The 22,713-nt window shown below is 39.2% G+C and overlaps 1 protein-coding gene across 4 annotated transcripts; it reads right to left on the bottom strand.

Annotated features, from left to right (window-relative positions):
- Positions 1–1,177: 1,177 nt before the first annotated feature.
- LOC135469840 (YTH domain-containing protein 1-like) lies at positions 1,178–21,658 on the bottom strand. Of its 4 annotated transcripts, none has more exons than XM_064748451.1 (17): positions 21,500–21,658; positions 20,298–20,393; positions 19,677–19,973; positions 18,683–18,892; positions 17,622–17,822; positions 16,468–16,593; positions 15,799–15,947; positions 13,757–13,811; positions 13,198–13,315; positions 12,207–12,291; positions 11,340–11,512; positions 8,102–8,178; positions 5,278–5,302; positions 4,723–4,774; positions 4,109–4,186; positions 3,291–3,455; positions 1,178–2,461 (listed from the first exon to the last, which is right to left on the bottom strand). In XM_064748451.1, exons 1-17 carry the CDS (start codon positions 21,525–21,527, stop codon positions 2,378–2,380), a joined length of 2,019 nt encoding a protein of 672 aa, XP_064604521.1. In that variant the 5' UTR covers positions 21,528–21,658; the 3' UTR covers positions 1,178–2,377. The 4 variants fall into 4 exon arrangements, with proteins under 4 accessions (XP_064604521.1, XP_064604522.1, XP_064604523.1 ...); XM_064748452.1 differs by having other exon boundaries at positions 18,683–18,889; XM_064748453.1 differs by having other exon boundaries at positions 19,686–19,973.
- Positions 21,659–22,713: the final 1,055 nt, after the last annotated feature.

Here is a 22,713-nt window from a genome sequence, read left to right as displayed (position 1 = left end):
ACAAATTACTCTCCACGCCCATTCCACAGCACGTCACTTGTTTTTTAATAATTATGACGTCACCCGAGGCAATGAGTTCTTGGCGTCCAAACTGATCTTATGCGGTTTAACATTATGAATTAGAAAAAGTGTTTTTCCGATTTGATCCTCTTTGCAAGAACATGGGCTTACAACATATCCATGTGTAGAGCTTGTGTTGTTACTGGTTACTAACTCAAGGCAATTTTGGTACCGAGTATGACTGATATTACAGACAACTGAATATAGGTGATTCTCTAAAAGAAATAGATTATAGCAACAGAGAAACCCCACTCGAAAATGGTGAGTTCCGCAGGTCGGATGATGTCCGAGTAGATACTTCGGTTTTGGTCTTGATTATTCTCGCATAATGAGATCATGTGAATTCAAAATTATTTTATTTATTTATTTATGTATTTGATTGGTGTTTTACGCCGTACTCAAGAATAATTCACTTATGCGACGGCGGCAAGCATTACGGTGGGAGGAAACCGGGCTGAGCCTGGGGAAAACCATCCGCAGGTTACTGGCAGACCTTCTGACGTACGGCCAGAGCAAAATTACTTTAACATCACGTCGTGCACACCTGTGGGGACAGAAGAGAAAACACCGCTGGGTACCAGGTTTGTAAATGTAACAATTCGGCGCCTTTGATGGCCACCTATGGTCAACCCACCTCTGAGCTAAGCCGCAGTAGGCCCACTCCAGCACAGGTGCCAAAAGCTACGCACGCAACCCCTCTACTTATCACAGTGGTTGGGCTGAATGAAGAAACCTAACAAAAACTAAATTTGCTTCTATGAGGGTAAAGCTTCAGGCACCAGGTAATGTATAAACATTTTTGAATGTAACCTTGGGGTTCTAGCGAACAATTTTTCACTCATATGACAACAAGGGGTCATTGGGTGTGTGCATATACCGTGTCTTCTTGTCTACTGACATCGGGCCAACCAGTCCTGTTTCCTTGCTTTAACTTCGCCAAAAGTGGTAGCAACATGAACCTTTCTTATAATCTTTGGTATGACCCGACCCGGATTTGATCCCAGGAATCCCGATATCAATGCCACCCAAGCAGTCCCACTGGACAATGGTAGCGACTTCACGTTGGATTTTATGTGTGCAAAGAACAGTTCAAAAACATCATGAAAGTTTTCGTATAGACTTTTATTGTGCACATCATATTTACAAGATGTCCAAAATGTTCATTTTTCACAAAACTAAAAATATAATGTCCACACAATAAAATGATCTTCAGGAAAAAAATTAGTGTTGTGAAATGAAAATGTCGAATCTGAATTACGTAGGCATAGCCGCAATAAAAACGACAATGTTCTTCACCCAATGACCTAGACAATTCACAGTGTTACAAATCCACGTTAACAAAAAGGAACAATCACCTAATGGACTGGAATCACTAGGTCCCTCGTACTAAAAATTGGCGAAATGAATGAGCATTAAGCACATGTGAACGTAACATGTCAAAATGTTTCTAACAAATTAATGTGATGAAGCCAAATGCTATTTACATGTCGTTACTGACCAGAGGACAGCCTAAGTAATCAGCCATTAGCACCTGATCATTATTCCCCAAGCCTTAAGATGTGTCAGCACCTTCACTTAGCTATCATTCATAAAATTGCATCCCTCTCACTGTACTCGATCAGACGTCATTTGTTTCAGGAAAAAAAAAGTAAGTGATGAAGAATGACAGATAAATGTATATATGAAAAAAAAACACAAAACATTTCAGACGGCAGGTAATGTATTAATTAATACAGTAGAAAACACTACTCTGACAACGGAACATTTTACTGGTTACTGAAAAGTTGCCATTCAAAGGGCATACTGATAACCCTGCCAACTCTTAACCACTCCTTCATCGACTGTGTCAAGACTGATAACTGTCAGACACTTACGCAGCACAGTAGATGATGCTGCTCATAAATGCATGTAACCCTCTCTAAAGGAAAAGTTTCAGAAATGCAAAAGAGAGCAAAACTCTTAAACATCAAAATTTAAATAACCATACAATCTTATTCTTCTATATGCCTCCGTCCACATACGAATAATTGAAAATTTTCAAAAAACGATACTCTACAGTATTATAATTTTTTTTTTCTTTAACTGCACCATAATTCTTACTTTCTTCTGATTTAACTGGCTCACGGGCTTCCCATATAAAACCACAATGGGGAAAATCTCATTTGCACAAATTCACTACTAAGCAGTTTCTCTTCATGAGAGCACAGCCTCCAAATGACTCAGTTACAAAACTAACTTTTATTCAGATGTCAAACTCATGTAGGGTTTTATCACGATTAACAGACACTCTCTAACCAGCTGAAGTGATCTCCATTGCTCATCGCCTGTCACGATGTCTGTGACGATCTCGGCTGGTTCCATGCGTGGTGCGGCGCAGGAAGTCATCCACATCCCGTTCATACTGAAATCAAAATATAGGTCTTATAAGAAACAAAATTTAACTTCAAATCAATTCTAATGTCTCACTACCTAAGCCTAAATATGCAAAACCAATGCACGGATCACACTAGTTTTCAGACTTGATCTGAAGAGCAACAGAATGAATATCAGCACGAAATGTCATCAAACTGGGAGCGGTTACTACATGGATTTTATTTGTTTTTCAAGCAGTACCAAAAATATTTGACTTGTACGATGGCGGCCAGCATTATGCCAGACGGAAACGCAGTAAAGCCTGGGAGAAATCCATGACCATCCACAGGTTCCTGGTAGACCTTCCCACGTACAGCCAGAGAAGATGCCAGCATGAACTGAACATGAACTCACAGCGACAGCACTGGTTCATCCTGGATCATTGTGCTAAGCTAGCGTGCTAATCCCTGCAGCCGTGCAGGCCCCCAATTTAGTAAATATACAAAACTTATCCACTGACTGGGATTGGTTTTCACACGTGCATTTGTGGTCCACAACATAAACCTGCAAACTATTTATTTATTTATTTGATTGGAGTTTTATGCCGTTCTCAAAAATATTTCATTTATACCAATGCATCCTGTATTTTTGTGGCAGGAGACTGAGCAGAGCCCGTCAAGCTGCACACAAGATTTGACTAAACTCAAACTGTGATGCAGTAATTGCATGGAAATCTCACTAGATCAAAAATAGTGCCATAGACTAGCTTCAACCATAGTGGTCAGCTAAACCAGGACACATGTAAGTCCCAGGACACATGTAAGTCCCAGGACACATGTAAGTCCCGAGGCATAAACCTGAATACATAAATTACTCACTGATCGGCTGTTCCTTGACCTCTTGTGTTCTGGTCGACTTGACCGGGCATTAGGGGGTGGGCCTCCATGATGGTAGTCTGGGGGTGGGCCGTAATCCCGAGGGGGCCGGTTATACTGGTGACCAGGATAAGGGGCCATGGCCTCCATGTGGCCATAACCAGGTGGCTACAAACAATACACACACAGGTTACAGTGAAACACAATGGGCTTACAACTGCTTGGATATGTATATGTATGTATGCTTGGGGTTTAACATCGTACTAAACACTTTTTCAGTCAGATGATGAGGAGTCATTAGATGTGTGTACATATATTGTGTCGTCCATGCCGCCAAAGTGCTGGCACCACTGAAGTATCATGCCGAAGACACCAGACATGACACCCCACCCAGTTACAGTATACTGACACTGGGCCAACCAGTCATGTTTCTTTGCTCTAACCTCTGAATGCTGAGCGCCAAGAGAGGCCTGGAAGTACCATTTTTAAAGTCTTTGGTATGACCCGAGTCGGTTTTGATCCCAAGGTCTCCCGACTTTCAGATGAACCAAGCATTAGACCATCGAAGCCGTTCAAATACCTTGGTGATTAGGATTCCACATGGCCACACTACATATTGCAATACATAAATACTGTCTTAGGTTTTTCCAAATCATTCACCTTAGTAACGTTACGTGTAGACATCAAAACCTACAAGACAAACAAATTTTCACTTTTTTTCTGTTTTTATTTTCGGCAAATTCCTGTTCCTTAAGTACATGTAACTAAGTCCCATTATTTCCAGTCTGAGTCATTGAGCTAGTGTATTAGGATGTACTTACAGGTGGGCAGTAAGGTGGTACACCTGGAGGTGGGGGTGGTCTGGTGTGGTGAAACTCCCTCATGTAGTCACTGTACGACTGTCAGCATACAGAAAGCATTGTTATACACATAATAATGTCTGAATAATGTGTAAAACAGACATTAACAGTTTCTGTTTTACTTAACCTTTTCACATACTTTCTCGAGATATTTATAAAACCTGTTCCGAAGGGCGTTGTGCACACAGGTAAAATTATGCTTTTTGTTTAGCCATGAAATTTGCCAAAGCATTGTCTACAAAGTGAATTTAAAAAAGGAGTATTCCAATGGAAAGAAAGTTGCTCTTTCATTTGGGAAAAGGGTGAAGAATTAGGGACTATATTTCATAACTTTGCATCATAAAATCTTAACATCTGAAGTGTCCAACAAGAGAAGGATGCAGTTGCATGAGTGAATACGAAGAGATACTGGACCCATATGCGAAAACAAAAAGGCTCCTACCCAGAAACTAAGCAAGACCAAATTAATAGCAACATTAATTGTGAAATAGTTTAAAATATATGTCGTTAAGGAATGGGTAATATATTAATCTATGTTACTAATGGACAGTATCACAAAGTTGTGATGAGCTCACCCCATTGATGAAGGTCTCTCTTCTAACGCCAGAGTACCGCTGAGAGCCTCTCCTGTAACGGTAAGGGAAGAAGTTGTTCTATTAAAGTTGGAGAGCAAAAAAATTACATAAAGCTGCGATCAAAGACTACAAAAATTTACTTGTAAATGTTGTCTTCACAATTCTTTTTTTCTTTAAAGAGAAAGACATTTAAGAGAGTGCTTGGGGTTTAAGGTTTTACTTTCAATCATTCAACTTGGTATGTTCCTTTCCATTATTTTAGCTGAAATGTGTTTTACAATAACTTACCCAGGATTTACAATGTCAAGCATTATTTTGTCATTGCTATGCATGAAATAACAATTTTAGAGGATATGAATTACTGGCTTAAGTCTATCATTGTTTTGTGATCCCGGGGCCTGGCTTATACTGTCTCTGAGTAATAATGTTATAATGTCATCAGCATGTCTCATTACTCAAAGGTGATTCATGAAGGTACATGTAAGTATGGACGGTCCTTCACACCACGTGTGCATGTGCTTGTATTCTGTAATATACTGGATCTAGTATACGTACCCATCTCTTCGGTCTCTGTAGAACCCTGGGTTAAAAAAAATTAAACACAATATGATCAATCAGAAAACTAAGTAAGTTTATGAGTTTAAAATAAAGCTTTTAAACATGAACAATACACATGAAAACTTCTACACCAAGAACTCCTCCTTTAACTTTATTTAAGCATGCATGCATTTTAACATGTGTCTAAATAGCCATTGTTTTTTTTTTTTTTTTTTGATTGGTGTTTTACGCCGTACTCAAGAATATTTCACTTATACGACGGCGGCCAGCATTATGGTGGGTGGAAACCGGGCAGAGCCCGGGGGAAACCCACGACCATCCGCAGGTTACTGGCAGACCTTCCCACTTACGGCCGGAGAGGAAGCCAGCATGAGCTGGACTTGAACTCACAGCGACCGCATTGGTGAGAGGCTCCTGGGTCATTACGCTGCGCTAGCGCGCTAACCGACTGAGCCACGGAGGCCCCAAATAGCCATTGTCATCACATGTACATAAATATACCAGTAAACATAAATATAATTCATAAATTTGCTAAACATTCAAGAAAGCCACATTATTGTTTTCATAATTCAGTAATCGATAATTCAGACCCTCCAACACAACTCCTTCAAGATGTTGTGTTCCAGATTGTTTTAAATTTCCCGGTACAACAAATTTGATTTTATTTAACTTCTGATAGCTATTAACAATTTGGGCCAAGAGGCTTACATGTACATGGTTAGAGTTGGTGGTTTGATCCAGTTTCCTACCCCCATAAACCTGACTGCGTCCAGTAAAAGAAAAAAAATCAAAATTCTGCTTTTTGACTTTTGGTTTTAAACTGCCTACTTCACTAGTCATCAAAAAATCTCTTGTAACAAATATACCGGTGGCATAGGCAACGACGACAAAGTATATGTAATTCTGCTGTCCAAAAAAGAATTAATGCCTTAATGGACATGTACTCCGTCCCTATCTTTGTCTTGTTAATCCACTACGGTATTTCCACTGAACATGCTGAATATCTGAAAACTTGTACAAGTAGCTGTGTAGTTAAGTCAACACCTACATGTATGCAAAATTTACCACAAACATCTGAAAATGCACAGACTGGTAAAACTAGGAGGCTAGGCAAAACTTGTAATTGAGACACATGTCCAAAATGCAGGGGCTATACATGTAGGTTAAGACAGTACTCTGGTGACTGTGCTACAAGCCTGTGCCAACGTTTATCAAACGCCCTGAAACACAAGTTTGTCCCAAAACACAGCTACAATTACAAATTTTTTCCACTAGGAAGCTTAAAATGTGTAGATTGATGTTTTCATTGTAGAACAATGTACCAACCACAGTTCCAGGTCTTCCCTGTTCTGAGTTTGGCTTCTTAAACACTTGCAGTTTGTGATATACGTTGCCAAAATAAATATGAACCTAGATCAGTACCTTATCTCCATTCCCAGATGGGTGAGGTAAACCCACTTTAATTTGTTTATATTACTCGCTTGGCATTTACTGAACAAGTTTTCATTTCTAATGTCGCTGATTTATTGCTGAAAGACAACAAAGTGTCTGGTGTAAACCAACAAGGTATTTGTATCTGATAAACTCCTTCACTTACCCTAATTTCCCGAAGTTTTGGGATAGATATTAGTAGTGTTGAAAGTAGAATAATACATTTCTTTACCAGCCTTTGGGAAAAGTGAAGATATGAGCATGTTGTTCATTAGATTGTCTAACCATGTGAGAAAATTGAACTCAATATTCATCCCAGACCAGGTGTCCCAAAACTTAGAGAAAGTTCTACAATTCAAAAGCCTTTGTGTGTTTGAAAATAAAGAGTACAAATAAATAAGGGTCTATATTATCTGGATTCCTTAGTGAAAATATTACTGCTGGATATCAGAGACTCACATAGTTTTTCTGGGTCTTTAACTTCTGCTTGATGTTATGTCGTGTGGAATACACAAAAGTCACTCAGAACATTTAGCCACAAATGACAATTCACTTGACACAGTTTTTGAAAGAATTTCTGCAAAATTGCCTCATTCAAGGTCACATAAAGGCTGTGTTGTTCCCATGACCTCTGGTAAAATTGTGTAAAAACTATCAAAGGTTTTAGTTTTTAGAAATACACGTACATAAAAAACACCATTACATCTTATTATGCATCATAAATATAGTCAATGAAATTAATTTTCTTCCAAGACACTTTATATCAGACAACTGTATTAATTCAGTGATGTTTCTATCAGAACTAGGGTAGTACTTCATAGCGTTTGTCAAACCCGTTATCTCAGTACAGGTATGAACGTAAAATTATGACATTTTTTACTTATTTTTGCTTATAGTACAAAAAAAAAAAAGCGGAGTGTCTGGCATAATCCGGCAAGTTACTGACTTTCCCACTTGTGAATTGAAGATGTGCACGCCGTATCTGTGGAAGACAAGTCACAATGTGCACTTTCATCAACGTTAGACTCTGCAAACGGCCTCATCAGCATCACTGACCGCTGATTGTCACCAAATCCCAACGAGCAGTGAAAGAAGGGGAATTAACAAATTTTCTGTCTAGAGTCGGTTTGGAATAGCTATGTGTTACATGATCCTACCTTTATCCTGATGATCATACTAAAAAAACTCATAGAGACCTCATTAACTTTCACAATAATTCTTTTTTACTTTTATCATCCTAAATGGTGGCTAATGGAACAGCCAGAAGAGATTGGAACTCTGACCTTGCTCATGGGTGAGAGTCAAGGAGTCTTAAGTACAATACTCCTATTACTGAAAGTTCTTCACAAGCTAAATAATCACGTACATTTATGTTCAAAAGGAAATTTACCATCACGATGATCATAGTCGTGTCGGCTTCTTTTACGACGAGGTGGTTCGAATACATCGTCATGGTGACGTCGCCTCCTGTGAGAATCATCCAAATATCATTCATTATTTCAGTAAAGGGAGCTAACTCTTGATTTTCTCTACACTCCATGTGAAAAAGACACAAACCCAAAACAGGCACAAAAATCAGTTACTATGAAATACTTACAAGTACATACATGTTCAAGCTGAAACTGAATAGTACACATACGGTAAGTGACCTGACATTTTGCCCATGACAAAGTTGGCTAATCACATATGATCTTGAGGCTTTTATTGATCAAAGAAAGTACTTCAAATTATGCTTGGAAAGTAGAAGGATATCTTATGGAGAAAATATAAGTATTAGTAGTATTATGGAACTTATTTGCCTCCAAAGATGCAATTCATGGGGCTTAATTTCAAGTCATTTACCATAACTTTTGAATATAACAGATAAAAGGCACAAAAAACAAACAAAACAAAACAAAAAAGACCACAGGAAAAGAACATATTAAATGATCATTGGATGATAACAATTATACTTTTCAAGGAGATGGTTTTAGAAACAACCAAATTAATGGGAAAGTATTAACATGAAACTGGTATATATGCTGTATACTGTGTTGCACTGTTGTTTTAATAGATACCTGGATACACACACCTGCTTTTTCTCATTTATCTGCACAAAAGCTACTTTATATGTGGCACAATTTTCCTGAAATCTCTCACTCTGAATTTCACATTCTATTCAATATTTTACATGTATGCTTGTCTTAATATTCTAGAAATATTTGAAAATACAGTAAGTTTAGCAATGTGAAAATGTGTGAAGCCATTTATTTATTTCATTGGTGTTTTCCACCATGTGATGCCATCTAATTTCACACATTTCAAAATGTGTATTAATTAGAAGCTGATACTAAAATGTGTAATTTTTACAAACTAATATCTTGTAACATATGCAACAGACTGAATTCCATTAGACAAAGCAATGACAGGTACAAATAACCTGAACAGCAGAAGAAAATTTTGCCAACCCTGTCGAAATCAGCCTATGAAATTATCATGTTCATGATCTTTCTCATAATGAACCTCTTCAGTTACAAGCAAATGTATTTGTGTAACCACGGATTCATAGTGAGTCTGCAGTTTGACCACCCTACAGGAATTACTCTGGTTTATTTTGTACGCACATTTTGCATGCATCTAGAGCACCAGATACATGTACTCTTCTGGGTGGCTAAAAGCACAAGGCTTCTGGATTTAACATTTTCAAATTCAAAACAAATTTTTGTTTTGATTGGTGTTCATGGTTGGACTCCTGAATCTTAAAACATTAATATACACATGGTTTCAAATACAAGTGGACTAGTATTGCTCAATTTGTATTTATTTATTCATTCCATCCGTGTTTTACCTCGTACTCAAAAATATTTCACTTATATGACAGTGGCCAGCATTATGGTGGGAGGAAACTGCTCAGAGCCCAGTGGAAAGCCACAAACACATGAAAGTTGCTGGAAGACCTTCCCACATACGACCGGAGAGGAGGCCAGCATGAGCTGAGCTAGAACTCACAAGGATCGCATTGGTGGGTGGCTCATGGGTCATTGTGCTGTGTTAGCTCGCTAATCACTTGGATACAGAGGCCCCTAAGCGTGTATTACAAGTGGTTAGTTTTGTTTCCAAAGCTGACTGTGTTGTGCGGAAAAAAGGCACTTTAAGAAAAACCTGATGAAAACACTGCACCAGGTAAGTATGTGTACATGTGGGTATAATAGATGGGCTCAAGGTAACTGTAATTTGGATCTACCTGTACTTCAATTACATCATTCCGTTTAAATCCCAATTTTCACTACCATATTTTACACAGGTGAACAAAATTACTTATCCAAATGCAATAATCATCTACATGTATGCTTTTGGTATTTGAACTGAACGGCATTTCGATGACAAATTTACAATTACAATAGCATCGGATTCAAAATTTTATTTATTTGATTGGTGCTTTACGCCGTACCCAAGATTATTTCACTTAAACGACAGCAGCCAGCATTATGGTGGGAGGAAACCAGGCAGAGCCTGGAGGAAACCCACATCCATCCGCAGGTTGCTGACAGACGCCAAATTTTTCTTTATGTAACGTACCATTAATGTATGGAGATGTGTGGTTATCTACCTTATCAATCTGCAACTGTTATGCAAACAGGGGTTCTAGAAAACGAAAACAGTGAACGAACCACTTACGTAATGAGACTCCCAGTTGAATGGCTTCCATAATAAGCACGACTCTTACAACATTAAACTGCATGTACTCCACAGTAAGGCAGCATAGACAACAGGTACAGTGTCCCATACCTCAGATTACACACTGCACTGGCGGGACCCTACTTGTGTTTACTAGCCCCAAATACACTCCAGTCCAAACTGCACTATAACATGCCAGTTCATCAAACTATGAACAGTTCATCAAATCCATGAATAAATCTTTAGCTAGTTCATCATTTCTTGTTGTGCATTGGGACTAGTAAAGCCAGCTGGGGGGCTCAGGGCAGATCTACTACAAAGTTACCACAATCTGCTCCCTAAGTGATCTCCAGCAGGGGGAGACAACTCTGGTGGTACAGACTCTCCAAGAGATAGCACGTGTCAGACTACAAAGGCCCCACAATAACAGGCTGTTGTTTTCAACCTCGGCTGATGCCCGCTGTGATAGATTCTACTAGTGCCCATAGCTCAGGCCGCACCTCAAACAGTTCCCTGTTTTACATGGCTACTGGGCTGCTAGGAATTTCTGCCAAGCAGCTAGGTTCCAGCTTGCTGTGTCATGAGAAACACGACAAGAGTTCTTTAGCTGATCATCACAGACACCACAACCCCTCCCAGAAAAGCTGAAAAGTCTATCGAGAACAGTCTTTTAGTCCCTTTGATGGTAGACCTGAGAAATATACTTACCGGAGATTAAAAGGATTACAATTAATCAAGTTACCGAAAACAGCAACCACATATATCTTATTATCCCTGTGTTAGATTCAAAACTCATGTTTTCAAACTTTTCTTGGTTACAACTGGAACACAGCACCCAAGAGATTTGGGTATATTTTGAAGCCGGTGCACAAATACCAGTAGCCACTTCGTCCAAGGATGAAATCAGAAATGCGAGCACTGACAGGCACTCCAGACAGAGGCTCTGCTGGTCAAACAGGTAATGTCCTAACCTAGGAAAATCTCCATGCCGTGATGGTCCCCATGGGCGTTCCATGCGGCGATCCCGTGTGTGAGAAGATCGATGCGACGCTCTCCGCGCTTTCCGCACAATGGGGCTTAACTCCACGTTATCATCTGGTGGGAACAACTTGCATAGGGTTTCTCCAACGCTGGGTGCCACTTCCTGGAAGAGAAACAAGTCTTAGTTAATTCTGCTCTAAATCATTAGAACACATAACCATCATAAAACTATTAAAGGTGAATTTGAGTGAAAGGTGGAAATGATAACAGGCAAGATGCTAACTGACAAGTGGGCTATCATTTCCACATTCCATGATAAAACCTTACATGTACTCAACCTTCAATATGCAACATTCTACTTAGTCTTTATTTCACATTTTGGCAACATTCTGCTTTTGTGTATCTGAAACACCTGAACAGGTATATAATGTGACGTCATACATGATGTGATGTATGATACCGTGTCTAATAGATGCTGGACGTAACAATGTTAAAGTTGAATGAACTGATGTTATGACATCATTTCAAACGAGTTTGTCACAAAACAAACTGTCCTTTTTGATGTCATCGAGGTAAAATATCAACATGTAACAAAAATGATATTTAACGTGTGAAATGACACGAATGATGAAAAAAATCCTGATATTTGACTGGTATTTCCTGATATAAATTATAATTTCTTTTATCCTTGTTTTTTTTTATCTGAAAGGATACAGAGCATTTGTCCATTCTCTTCCTAATCAGTAACAGGAAAACAAGTGGGATGCTTCTGTGAAGGTTTATTTTACTTATTTATATATATATATATATATATATATATATATATATATATATATATATATTATTTTGGCACTTACTTGTCCATCTCTGCCTATCTTGACGGGCTTGTTGTCATTCCATGGATTGTGCAGGTGTGTGGCTCTTGTGAAAGGCAGCTCCTTCCTGTGACAAACATTTCATAGTTAAGTCCCTCAATCTCTTGTGCGTACATATATGGTGACCTGGGCCTAGTTTCACAGAGCGACGTACAACATTTTTTTTATTGTACATTTGTCGAACGATATTTTGTATGTCACTATTATATGCAATTACCATACATATACAACATCTTTGTGAAACTGGGCCAAGGCCCTCAGTGTACAATTTCCTTAGGACAAATTGTTGTAGGATAGTGGCATGATGGAAGTCAATGCCTATTTATCATAAGTGTTATTATATAATCTACTGGCCATAATCTGTTCAATCATTAATCCTTCAGCTATAGTCAGTTCCATATCTGACTACAGTCTGATCTGCATAAGAGCAAAAAGAACGAATCCTTGGGTTTTTATGTCGTGCTCAACAACCTCTTAGTCATATGATGAGGTGTTATTGAGGTGAAGCATTATGTTGAAGACAGCAGACATGACACCTCACCCAGTCACATTATACTGACGCCAGGCCAACAAGTCATGCTTCCTTGCTCTAGCCTCTCAATGCTGAGCGCCAAGTAAGATAGCAACAGGTACCATTTTTAAACCCTTTGGTATGATCTGACCCGGGGAGCAGAAAGAGAAGTAGACAATATATACTTGGAGCAGCTCACATGTCTGTCTGACTGACAAAGTTAAACCCACAGCGTAATCAAGAAAAACACACTTTGGCCAAAACACCGAGGTTTTTATTGAGTGCATGTATCTGACAAACTTATACATGTACATGTGGTGTGCAGATATTGACAATCAAACACACCACTGTACTTTGAATCATATAACAGACTAACCAATCAGGTATCAGACATACTTTACCATTCAGCCACCTGGAGACATACTTTGTCCAGTGCGTCAGTTTTGTGTAAATGAACATTACCTGTTAATCCAGTCTAATTTGAAGACTCCACTGAGCGCCTTCACACTGAGCCCGACCGGTAACACCCAGCGGATCTGGGGGTGGTCTTTGGTGGACTCCTGGGCCAGGCGGGCAAACCCTGTAAAATGCATAACTGGATGAAAAGCCTGACAATAGGTGCATGCCATTTTTGAAAACACTCGTTTTGCAGAAGTGGAAAGAGCCATGTTTTCGATGTTACACATTACTAAACCAAGTGGACATTCGACCCATCACCTGCGACAATTTATTTGGAGTGGTGTTTTACACCATTCACAAGAATACAGCCACCATGGCGTAGGGTATTTATTTCTGTATTAAATGTGCACTTGTATTTGCTTGGTAATGCTAAAAGAAAAGTACATGCCCAGAGAAAACAAGTACAACATCTCTTCGAACATGATACCGCTCCACTTGCAAAAGACATTTCAGTGACAATAAAAATGTGAAAGAAGACTATCATGGTATAAAGAGATAAATAAGGCCTGCATGGAAGTGAGAAACTAACAGTAGACAACTATTCCATGGTAGAGATACAAACCTTGGAACTTTCCACTCTCTTTCACAGAAAACACCAAGATAACATTGCTGCAGTCCTGAAAATGAGAAGAAGAATGTTTAAATAATGGAAAGATCACCAGGCCCAATCCTGTCCAGTTGTGTTCTTGGAGGACTAATTGTAGTTCTTTTCCATATGGCCTTGACCTTATCAGGGTCACAGTGCATGTCTCATCATGCAGTCAGCTGATTGCGTGATTTACACAGTCTATTGTTCGGCCCTATATAAGCTCAGAACATCAGGCCTTTCTCTTGATGCTACAACATTCACTGCCAATTCATGGAGAGAATCCACGAATCAAGAATACCAGTATGTCCTGGTGCCTATGGTCTCGTAAACGAAATGTCAATCCCCTTCCGCCAAATTTAATAGAGGTTTTAAACTACATGGCAGAACTAACCACTAAACATTCGTATAGCGTAGTCAATATGCATGGCTCAATGTTAATGCAGACATTGAAATTTTTTCACTGTGGGCGTATCTGCAGACTGTGTTAAACGATTCATGAAAGGGGTGTATGAAGCTGCATCTCCAAGACCCAGAGATATTCCACTACCTGAGATGTATCAGCTGAATGACATTTTCTACAAACTTTAGTTCCATTGGAAATTTTACCTGTGAAGCATCTTACATTTAACTTAGTGGCCCTCATGGTTTTAGTTGAAAGGGAGTAGGCGTTATACCCTTTGACATTTCTGGTATGAAAATGTCCAGGTGTGGACAAAAATTATATATTTTGCTAGTGCAATCGTTACGACCATTCAACAGGGTGGTGGCACAAAGAAAGTTGAGTTGATAAAGTATCATTACAGTAGTTTATGTGTTGTTTCCACTCTGATAGAGTATCAGAGACATACTATGTTTGAAGGAAGACCTGATCAGCTGTTACTATCTTTTCAAACAAGTAAACCTGTTTCCTGTAGTATGATATCCAGGTGGTGAAATATTGGACATGGCTGGAGTTGAAGGGTACTACGGTGGTCACTCTTACCGAGCGGCAGCGACTTCTGCTGCACATCACTAAGGAATGTCAGTAAGAGACATCATGAAAACGGCGAACTGGTCGTCAGCAAGAATATTCCACCAGTTTTATTTTAAACCTTTAGACGATGAAAATATATTTGCTAGAATTGTGCTGTGCTGAGGAAACTTGGTACTTAAGGGTGGAAAGTTCCTCTGTGTTATATGTAAGATAGTACATCTACACAGGAACCGTGTAAAGACTGTTGTCCTGAAGAAATGAACTTCACAATGGAAGGATTGCGAAGAGCTTTGTCATAAAAGACGAGATCTGTCGTGTGTTACAAACATGTATATGAATTTGTTGTCAGTTCTTTAAAGATACACTGTGACCCCAATAAGGTCAAGGCCATATGGAAAAGAATTCCATCTCTCATCCAAGCATCCTGGAGGTAAATGATGAGAGGAATTCTTTGAGCATGGCCAAAGCCCTTGAGGGTCACACCCACCCGTTCAGAAGGGGACGGTTCTTTCAGTTTCCTCTTGATTCTAGGCTACCCACCCATTTTTAGACTACCAAAATATTGACTTCTGATTTAAAAAGACAGCGGGCAGGGGTGGTGTGGGCCTTATATAGGGCCTCACAAGAGACTGTATATCATTTAATCAGCTGACTGCATGACAGGACAGCACTGTAACTCACAGAATTCTTCTCATCCTTCGCCTCCAGGATGCATGGATGAGAGAAGGGGAAGTTTGCACATGGGTGACTCAATTCAATGAGAAGCTATCACTTGCAAATAAGCATTGGGAGACTAATGATAACTACATCAATTGAAGTTTCTAGGTGAGCTCATTGTCAGTTTGGAAACAACACAACTGGATTGGCCAATTTCTGGGCTTCACAAAAATTTAGCAGCTTACCCAGAATAATGCCTTCAGAATTTGCTTGACAAAACAACCTGCAAACTCGCGAAAACGTTGAAGAATTACAGTATGTCCCGCCAGAGGAAAGAACTTGTAGGGAGAGCTCTATGAAAGAAACTGTACATTGTTTCACTTACCCTGAAAGCTGTGTTAAGCTTAGCCTCATTCTGGGGTGGAGTTGACCACACCCCCTTAGCTTTGGCCAGAGCTACGTTCTCATGGTTGTTACTTTTGATGAGGAAATAACGAGCATCTCTGAAAATGTACTTCATTCTCGAGGAGTAGCCTGAAATACATGTACAAGCATGTTAAAATGGTGAACGAAAAGATAATGGATTCCACCCATTGTTATTTTATGCCATACTCAAACATTATTCATTTACATGAATACAATATTCTAATGTGCGGTCTACAAGAAAGACAAGGCTGTGTGAGCAGCCCCTTGAGTGCTTATTGTCAATATGACCACATAAACATGGATAAGCCAGCAAAGCCAACAAATTCTCTATCCAAGGCTGGGATTGAACCTGCATCTCAGGTGCCTTGTGATTGAAATTGCACACCTTAACTCTCACCCACATCCTTCTCCACTGGATTATGATGATGACAGACATAATCGAATAGTAAGAAGTGTAAAACTATGTAATCATGAAAGAAATGGCACAAAACTTTTCAACTCTTCTTCATGTCACTTTATCTGCTACAAAATGGAAAACAAAAGCAAACTATGATAAACAAGTTACATGTAAGCTACACTATGGTATTCAAAGCCAGCTATAAAGCTCCATCAAGCTGAGCTGACTCACGCCTGGCCTCCCTCTCCTGGTGCTCCTGCTCGCTCCTCTGGTCCCACTCTATAGGGGAAATCCCCCGTTCTCCTCGCTCGCGGTCTATTGGACTACGGGACCGCTGCACTCTCTCCTCATCTTCACCTACAAAACAAACGACTGTGAAACATGTGCATGGCAAGGCATCATATCCATTATTATCCCACATCAGACAAAATACTCCGCTTTTCACTGAACCCCAGAGTCATGTGGGGTACAGATATATTCTCGAATCCTGCAGACCATGTCCAATGTGTCTTCTAAGTAGGTTATCTCCCTTTGTTGGGTTGTGAATGCAGAGAACAATAGTAACATCTCTGGAATGATTTCCGTATACATCGGTTTTCTGCATTGAACTGATGGGTTTTTGCAGGATAAATTCGTTACAAGGTTACTCGGTGATAGGAAATACACAAACATATGGTGTTACTAATCCTCGCATTGGGCGAGGCATCAATATGAGGATTGTTGTCAATATATCTGCGAATCCTATCACTGAGTAACCATGTAACTAATAATTTCAGCTGGCATAAGAATAAGCAAATTTCTGACAAAATGGTCTAACATAAGCCCTTAGATAGGAAGGAAATCATTCTTGATTTATTTATTATCTATTTGATTGGTGTTTTACTTCCTACTCAAGAATATTTCACTTATATCATGGCCAGCATGACCATTCGCAAGTTGCTGACAGACCTTCACACCTGGACTTGAACTCACTGCTACAGCATTAATAAGAGGCTCCTACATGTAGTTCATTGCCACATGCTGGCACACGAGCCACCTCAGCCATGAATATCATTCTTAAATCAAAAGGGTAAATATCCGATGTTCAATGTTTATGGAGGCCAAACTCGGTAAAAGTGACAAATGCAAGTTTTGAAGGCCACTTGTAAGTGCATACAGTACTTATATGTGTATCAAAGATACAAAGCAAATGGCAGATATTCAGCCATGCCTTCTCAGGCCTTAAATTTTGTTTTGTAGCAGGTGTAAGTTTTTCTGATTAGAAATTAATCAAACCACAAAAAGCTCTTGAATGTCCCTATAAAGTGGATGAATCTATCAGAATCAAATATGTCAGTCACTTGAACAATGCTGAACTGTAAGCGAACAGAGTCTGTATTTGTTACCCGAGTCCGAAATGCTTGTTTCTGTGTCGCTGTGTGTAGACTCGCCCTCACTGGAGCCCGCCTCACTGCGGGTATCGTATGCCTGTGTCTCCATTGGTTCAGGAGCAGGTTTGATGTCCTCAGGTTCCTCGGCCGTCAGACTCAAGTTCAGTTTATCATCAGATTCGTCCAGGTGACTTTCTTCTTCACCCGAATTATCACCTACAATGTAACAAAGATAAGAATAAAAATGGGTCACGGGTTCAATGTATTTCACTAGACCTTTAATGCAACATTTGGTTGCCTTTTAAAGTCCCATAATTTAGGCCAGAATCAAGAAGTTCTTGAAATATATTAAATATTAGCCTAAATAGTAAAGATATTGATTAAATAATAAGCAGTATTAAATCACTTATTTTCAAAAATAACTTATTCAAAATAAACACATTTTTCATATTTTTATCTCCTCTTAATTTAGGCTTTATTGACTTTTGGCTTAATTTGGGCACCCACAAAAAATTGCCTGCATGTGACCTTGCACACAGAACTGTAAGTCTTGTTTGTTATGTGGCATGTAATTTTAGCACTTGTAGCATGCCGGTGAGACATCTCTAAGCTTTTATAACATACCTACACCTGTACATTTTAAGTTGGTTTTTTTTTATTGTTGTTTAATGCCATACTTAGGAATCATTTTACCGGACTGATTGCTTCACATTTTGGATGTAGGGAACTGGTTTGCCTGGGGTAAACTGCCAATCTTTGGAAAGTTAATGACAAGCTATTTTTTAAATGTTTTAAACATAACAAAGAAACTTGAACACCATGTTGGTGAAAGACACATGGTATTGAACAAACAAAGAGTGTTCTGACATTTATGTTTAAGTATTTATTTGATTGGCATTTTAGATCATACTCCAAAATATTTCACTTACAGGCACCTATGGGGAAACCAAGCAGAGCCCGGAGGAAACCCACAACCATCCTCATGTGGACCTTCCCACATACGACTGGAGAGAAAGCCAGCATGAGCTGAAGATTAGGAAAAGCCCTCTTTATCATTCCATCAGTTACTGACTCACCCTGAAAATCCTCCACCGATTCACGCTCTGGCTCAGGTTCTGGTTCAGGCTCTGCTTCAAACTCCGCCTCTGGATCTATCTTCACAACAACCTTCTGTGTCTTACTGACAGCTTTCTTTGGAGCAATCTTAGAAGATCCTTTACTCGATACTTTTCTCACAACCTTCTTGTCACCACTGGATTTGGTAACCGTTTTCTTAACACCCTCTGCTGAAATTGTCAAGTTATTTATTTATTTCATACTTCTATATTACCATACTCAAGAATTTTTTACTTACATAGTCAGTCTGGAAGAAACATGGGGCTCTTTCTCGAAGGGGTCGTAACGTTACGCAAGTCACAAATACCAATCCGGCATATACGATCGGTATGCGACATCATAGTGATTAGAATGGCAAAACGTTATGAACCCTTTGAGAAACAGCCCCTAGGAGTACTGCAGGTAAACCACTAACCTTTGGCACAATACTGATGCACATTCCCACATGTGAAGTACAGATATGGGCACCATACTGGTGAAGACAACATAGCACCATACTGGTGAAGACAACATAGCACCATACTGGTGAAGACAGCATAGCACCATACTGGTGAAGACAACATAGCACCATACTGGTGAAGACAACATACGCTTGGCAGTGCAAATGGCAACATAACCCCTTAAACCCACAGCTGGAGTCTAAAATTTCAAGCCAAAAATATTCTTGGTACGTAGTTGCTGAAATATACTGGACATCACAACAGACCATCGATAAATCCCATATTTTGAAAATAATTTCCTCCATTGTAAAAACTAAAAAAAACAACAACAAATAATTCAAACCATTTTCCTTGACTTCCTTTGATAGATATATGTATACTTCATTTATGTGCTTTCTTTGCCTTTCAAATATGTTCATACTGACAACAGCTTTGAGTTTATCCTTGTAAGTCCATTCCCATACACTGTACACTACAAAACATAATCTACATGTAGTTGACCATACATGCTCACCAGACTTACTCGAAGTGACCTTCCTCACTTTCTTCACTTCTTTCTTGACAGGAATATCTTCTCCAGTCACCACAGCCTTAGTACTTTCGCTCTCAGATTTAGTTACAGTTTTAGTGGAATTACTGGATGTGGAATTCTTGGCCTTAACAGAGTTAGCACTTGATGACTTTTTCTTTACTGGAACGGATCCAGAATTCTGAGCAGTCTTTGATTTGGCTGATTTTACTCTAACTCCTGGTTTAGCTTTTTTAACAACTTCTTTCTTAAAACTTTTTTGGGCAGATCCTTTTTCTTTTTCTGAAACACAAGAAACGCAATATGACAACGATACTAGTGATCAGTTTAACATGAAGTAAAAATATCTGTGACACTGTTCGAAGCTATAATTTTTCTTCTCTTTGGGAATTACTATGATAAAATAAAGCACCGATATAACGACTTACACTAAAGTTGTGTGATAAAACTACTTATGTACTGTGCCAGTATTAGCTACCCTAGTGTATAAGAAAATTAACATCTTGAAAGGATTAAAATAATAGATATATATTAAAAATATGACTTTTTTAAGTGTCTGCAAATCCTCACTGCAAGAAAAGAAATACATGTACATTCCTCACAAACCTTTCTTGGTAGATTCGTCAATTTCACCAGTCAAGGTCAGATAGTCGTCCCCTGTGTGAGCATCAAGTATGAAGTCAAGAACGTTATCTTCAACACCTGGAGGTTAAAGAAAATTGGACTCATATTAAACTAGCATGGTCAAATGTAATACTTGTGTAAGTTTTGAGCGTAAGTCGTCATATAACACAATATTTATAGCACTCAGAGACAGCTTATGTGCCAATGGAAATGTCTTTTACGCCATATTTAAGAATAATTCACTTACACCATCTCAGCCAGAATTTTGGTAAGTCCTAAGGGACAGCGGCCCTGATGCCAACAATGCTACCTGTCATATAACCGTACCTGCTTTGTGTGCTGTCTGTCACACATTGATGTTGGGGTGGATAAAAAGTGCCTGCTTGTACTGGTAGTTGACCAAAATGCTCATCTTGGCCAGATGTCCCCTCTTCCAGTCACTAGTAAATTCAACAGAGTCGAAAACTACATGGCCATCGCTGCTAGGCACATACAAAAAACTGACACATTGATCTTGCAAGTTCTCGATAACCTGCGACATAAAGAGCTGATATTTTGTGGGTTTACCATTATTGACTTCAGAAGGACACGATAACAATGGAATGATATTCACACCAGGTCACATGGGTTATTGAGAACTTGTGAGATCATTATGTCGGTTGCGTTAGGTGCCTAGGAGCGATGGACACATACTTTTCGGCTCTGATGGATTTACTAGCGAGCAGAAATGGGGAAATCTGGCCGAGCTGAGCATTTGTAGCGTCCACTACGAGTATAGACAAACACTTTTTATCTGCCCCAACATCGATGTGTGACGGACATTAGGTAAAGCTGGTACGGTTATATGACTGGTAGCATTACTGGCATCAGGGCCGTTATCCTTCAGGATGAAGAGACGGCCCGGCCGAGTTAGCTTGCCAATGGGCCTCAGATTTCCGGTTTTCGAGATTGATGGAAAAAAGTGAATGATGTACACGAGACGCACAAATGAACGTCAAGCCATGAGCTCAAGTCTGGTTCACACAGTGTTGCACAATCCGACCTAGGATACGGTGGAGAGTATAAATTCTACAACTTTCCTATGGCGATCCACTGCGTTTCGTCGTCGAACATGTCGAAGACATTTTCCTTTTTTTCTTTTGCGCCGGGCACATGATCCTTTTTCATGTACATTTTTCGCTTACCTTTACTATCAGGGGCCTCTTCACTCATTGTGCCGTACACAATGGCCTTTTTCTGTTACCAGGCTGCTGTCTACGGTCCCAGAAAAACCCAACGCTACAGTTTTTAAGGAAAATTAAAAAAATTGCATTCATTCCTCTGTTCTCATTTTGATCATAATGGCCACCGTCTACTCTCGTGTTTTCTCGTACAAGGAAACGAGATTTAGTCATCTCCAGTGATAGAGGAAGCGGTCTGTTTTCAGTTATCTCTGCTCCAGCGCTCTTTCATGACATGTGTGAAAGACAGCGCGACTGTCTAGTTGAGGCGTCAAATTCGACTAATGGAAGGAAAATATGACCTGCACGATTTCATACGTCATCACCCCCGTAACAAACATTTGTATCTATTGTATAACATTAACAAGACTGAACAGTTACTTGTATTCCAGATGTAGGCCTTCTTGTTGAATGTCCTATAAGAACTCATCCGAATGTTCGGTTCTGTTAAGGATTTCCTGTATGATGTCAGATAACTGCAAATTTGTTTTTGACCACATGTTGGTTTATGCTAAAGAGCTATTTTGGTGTCAAAACATCTGTGTCTTAAAAAGCAAGGTAAATTGATAAAGACTGGGATAGTCTGAAATGCTTTGCTAAACTGTGAAAATATTGCAGTGAATTAAAACCGATATTGTACGTTTCGTCAGAGTATTATACGGAAACAAAATATTTCTGTCCCTTCCACTTTGCCTGGTGTCTCAACATCACATCTGCCTGATTCGACGTCATACAGGTAATATTATCACGTCACATCAGGAAAATTTTACGGACACAGCCGAAGATTTTGATTTTCAAGGAATCTTCAATTATATGGGTTAAATAGTGTCATTTATCAAAATCCTATTGAAACATAGTGTTAGGCTTACTCCATAGGATTTCTTTCATGCCATTGTAATATTTCTACGCTATTTGTATTCTCACCAGAATGGCACTTAAAGATAGCACAATAATAATGGGCTCAAAGTAACCGTTGAATAAATGGTGAACAAACGGTGAATAAATACAACATATAATCCAATTATGCTCAAAGACAATGGCTAGGTCTATAAAATATCATGTAATTAAAATAACACCCATGATGTGTTGATGTAGTGCATACCATCTATGTCTTTTGTTTTGTTCTTGAAAATATCATATTTTATATCGTTAAACAGCTAATGAAATGTAACCAGCAT

Source organism: Liolophura sinensis, chromosome 7 (assembly GCF_032854445.1).
Source record: "Liolophura sinensis isolate JHLJ2023 chromosome 7, CUHK_Ljap_v2, whole genome shotgun sequence".
Taxonomy (NCBI): domain Eukaryota; kingdom Metazoa; phylum Mollusca; class Polyplacophora; order Chitonida; family Chitonidae; genus Liolophura; species Liolophura sinensis.
The sequence above is the reverse complement of the archived record's forward strand: the minus strand, read 5'-3'. Positions and strand labels throughout refer to the sequence as shown.

Bases quoted from the DNA above. Each gene is read 5' to 3' on its own strand.
- LOC135469840 (XM_064748451.1), bottom strand. From the start codon at position 21,527: ATGAGTGAAGAGGCCCCTGATAGTAAAG. The intron at 15,948-16,467 runs GTGAGTCAGCTC...CATGTATTTCAG, and splicing joins CCAGGAGAGGGAGGCCAGGC to GCTACTCCTCGAGAATGAAG. The intron at 4,775-5,277 runs GTACGTATACTA...TTACCGTTACAG, and splicing joins TACAGAGACCGAAGAGATGG to GAGAGGCTCTCAGCGGTACT.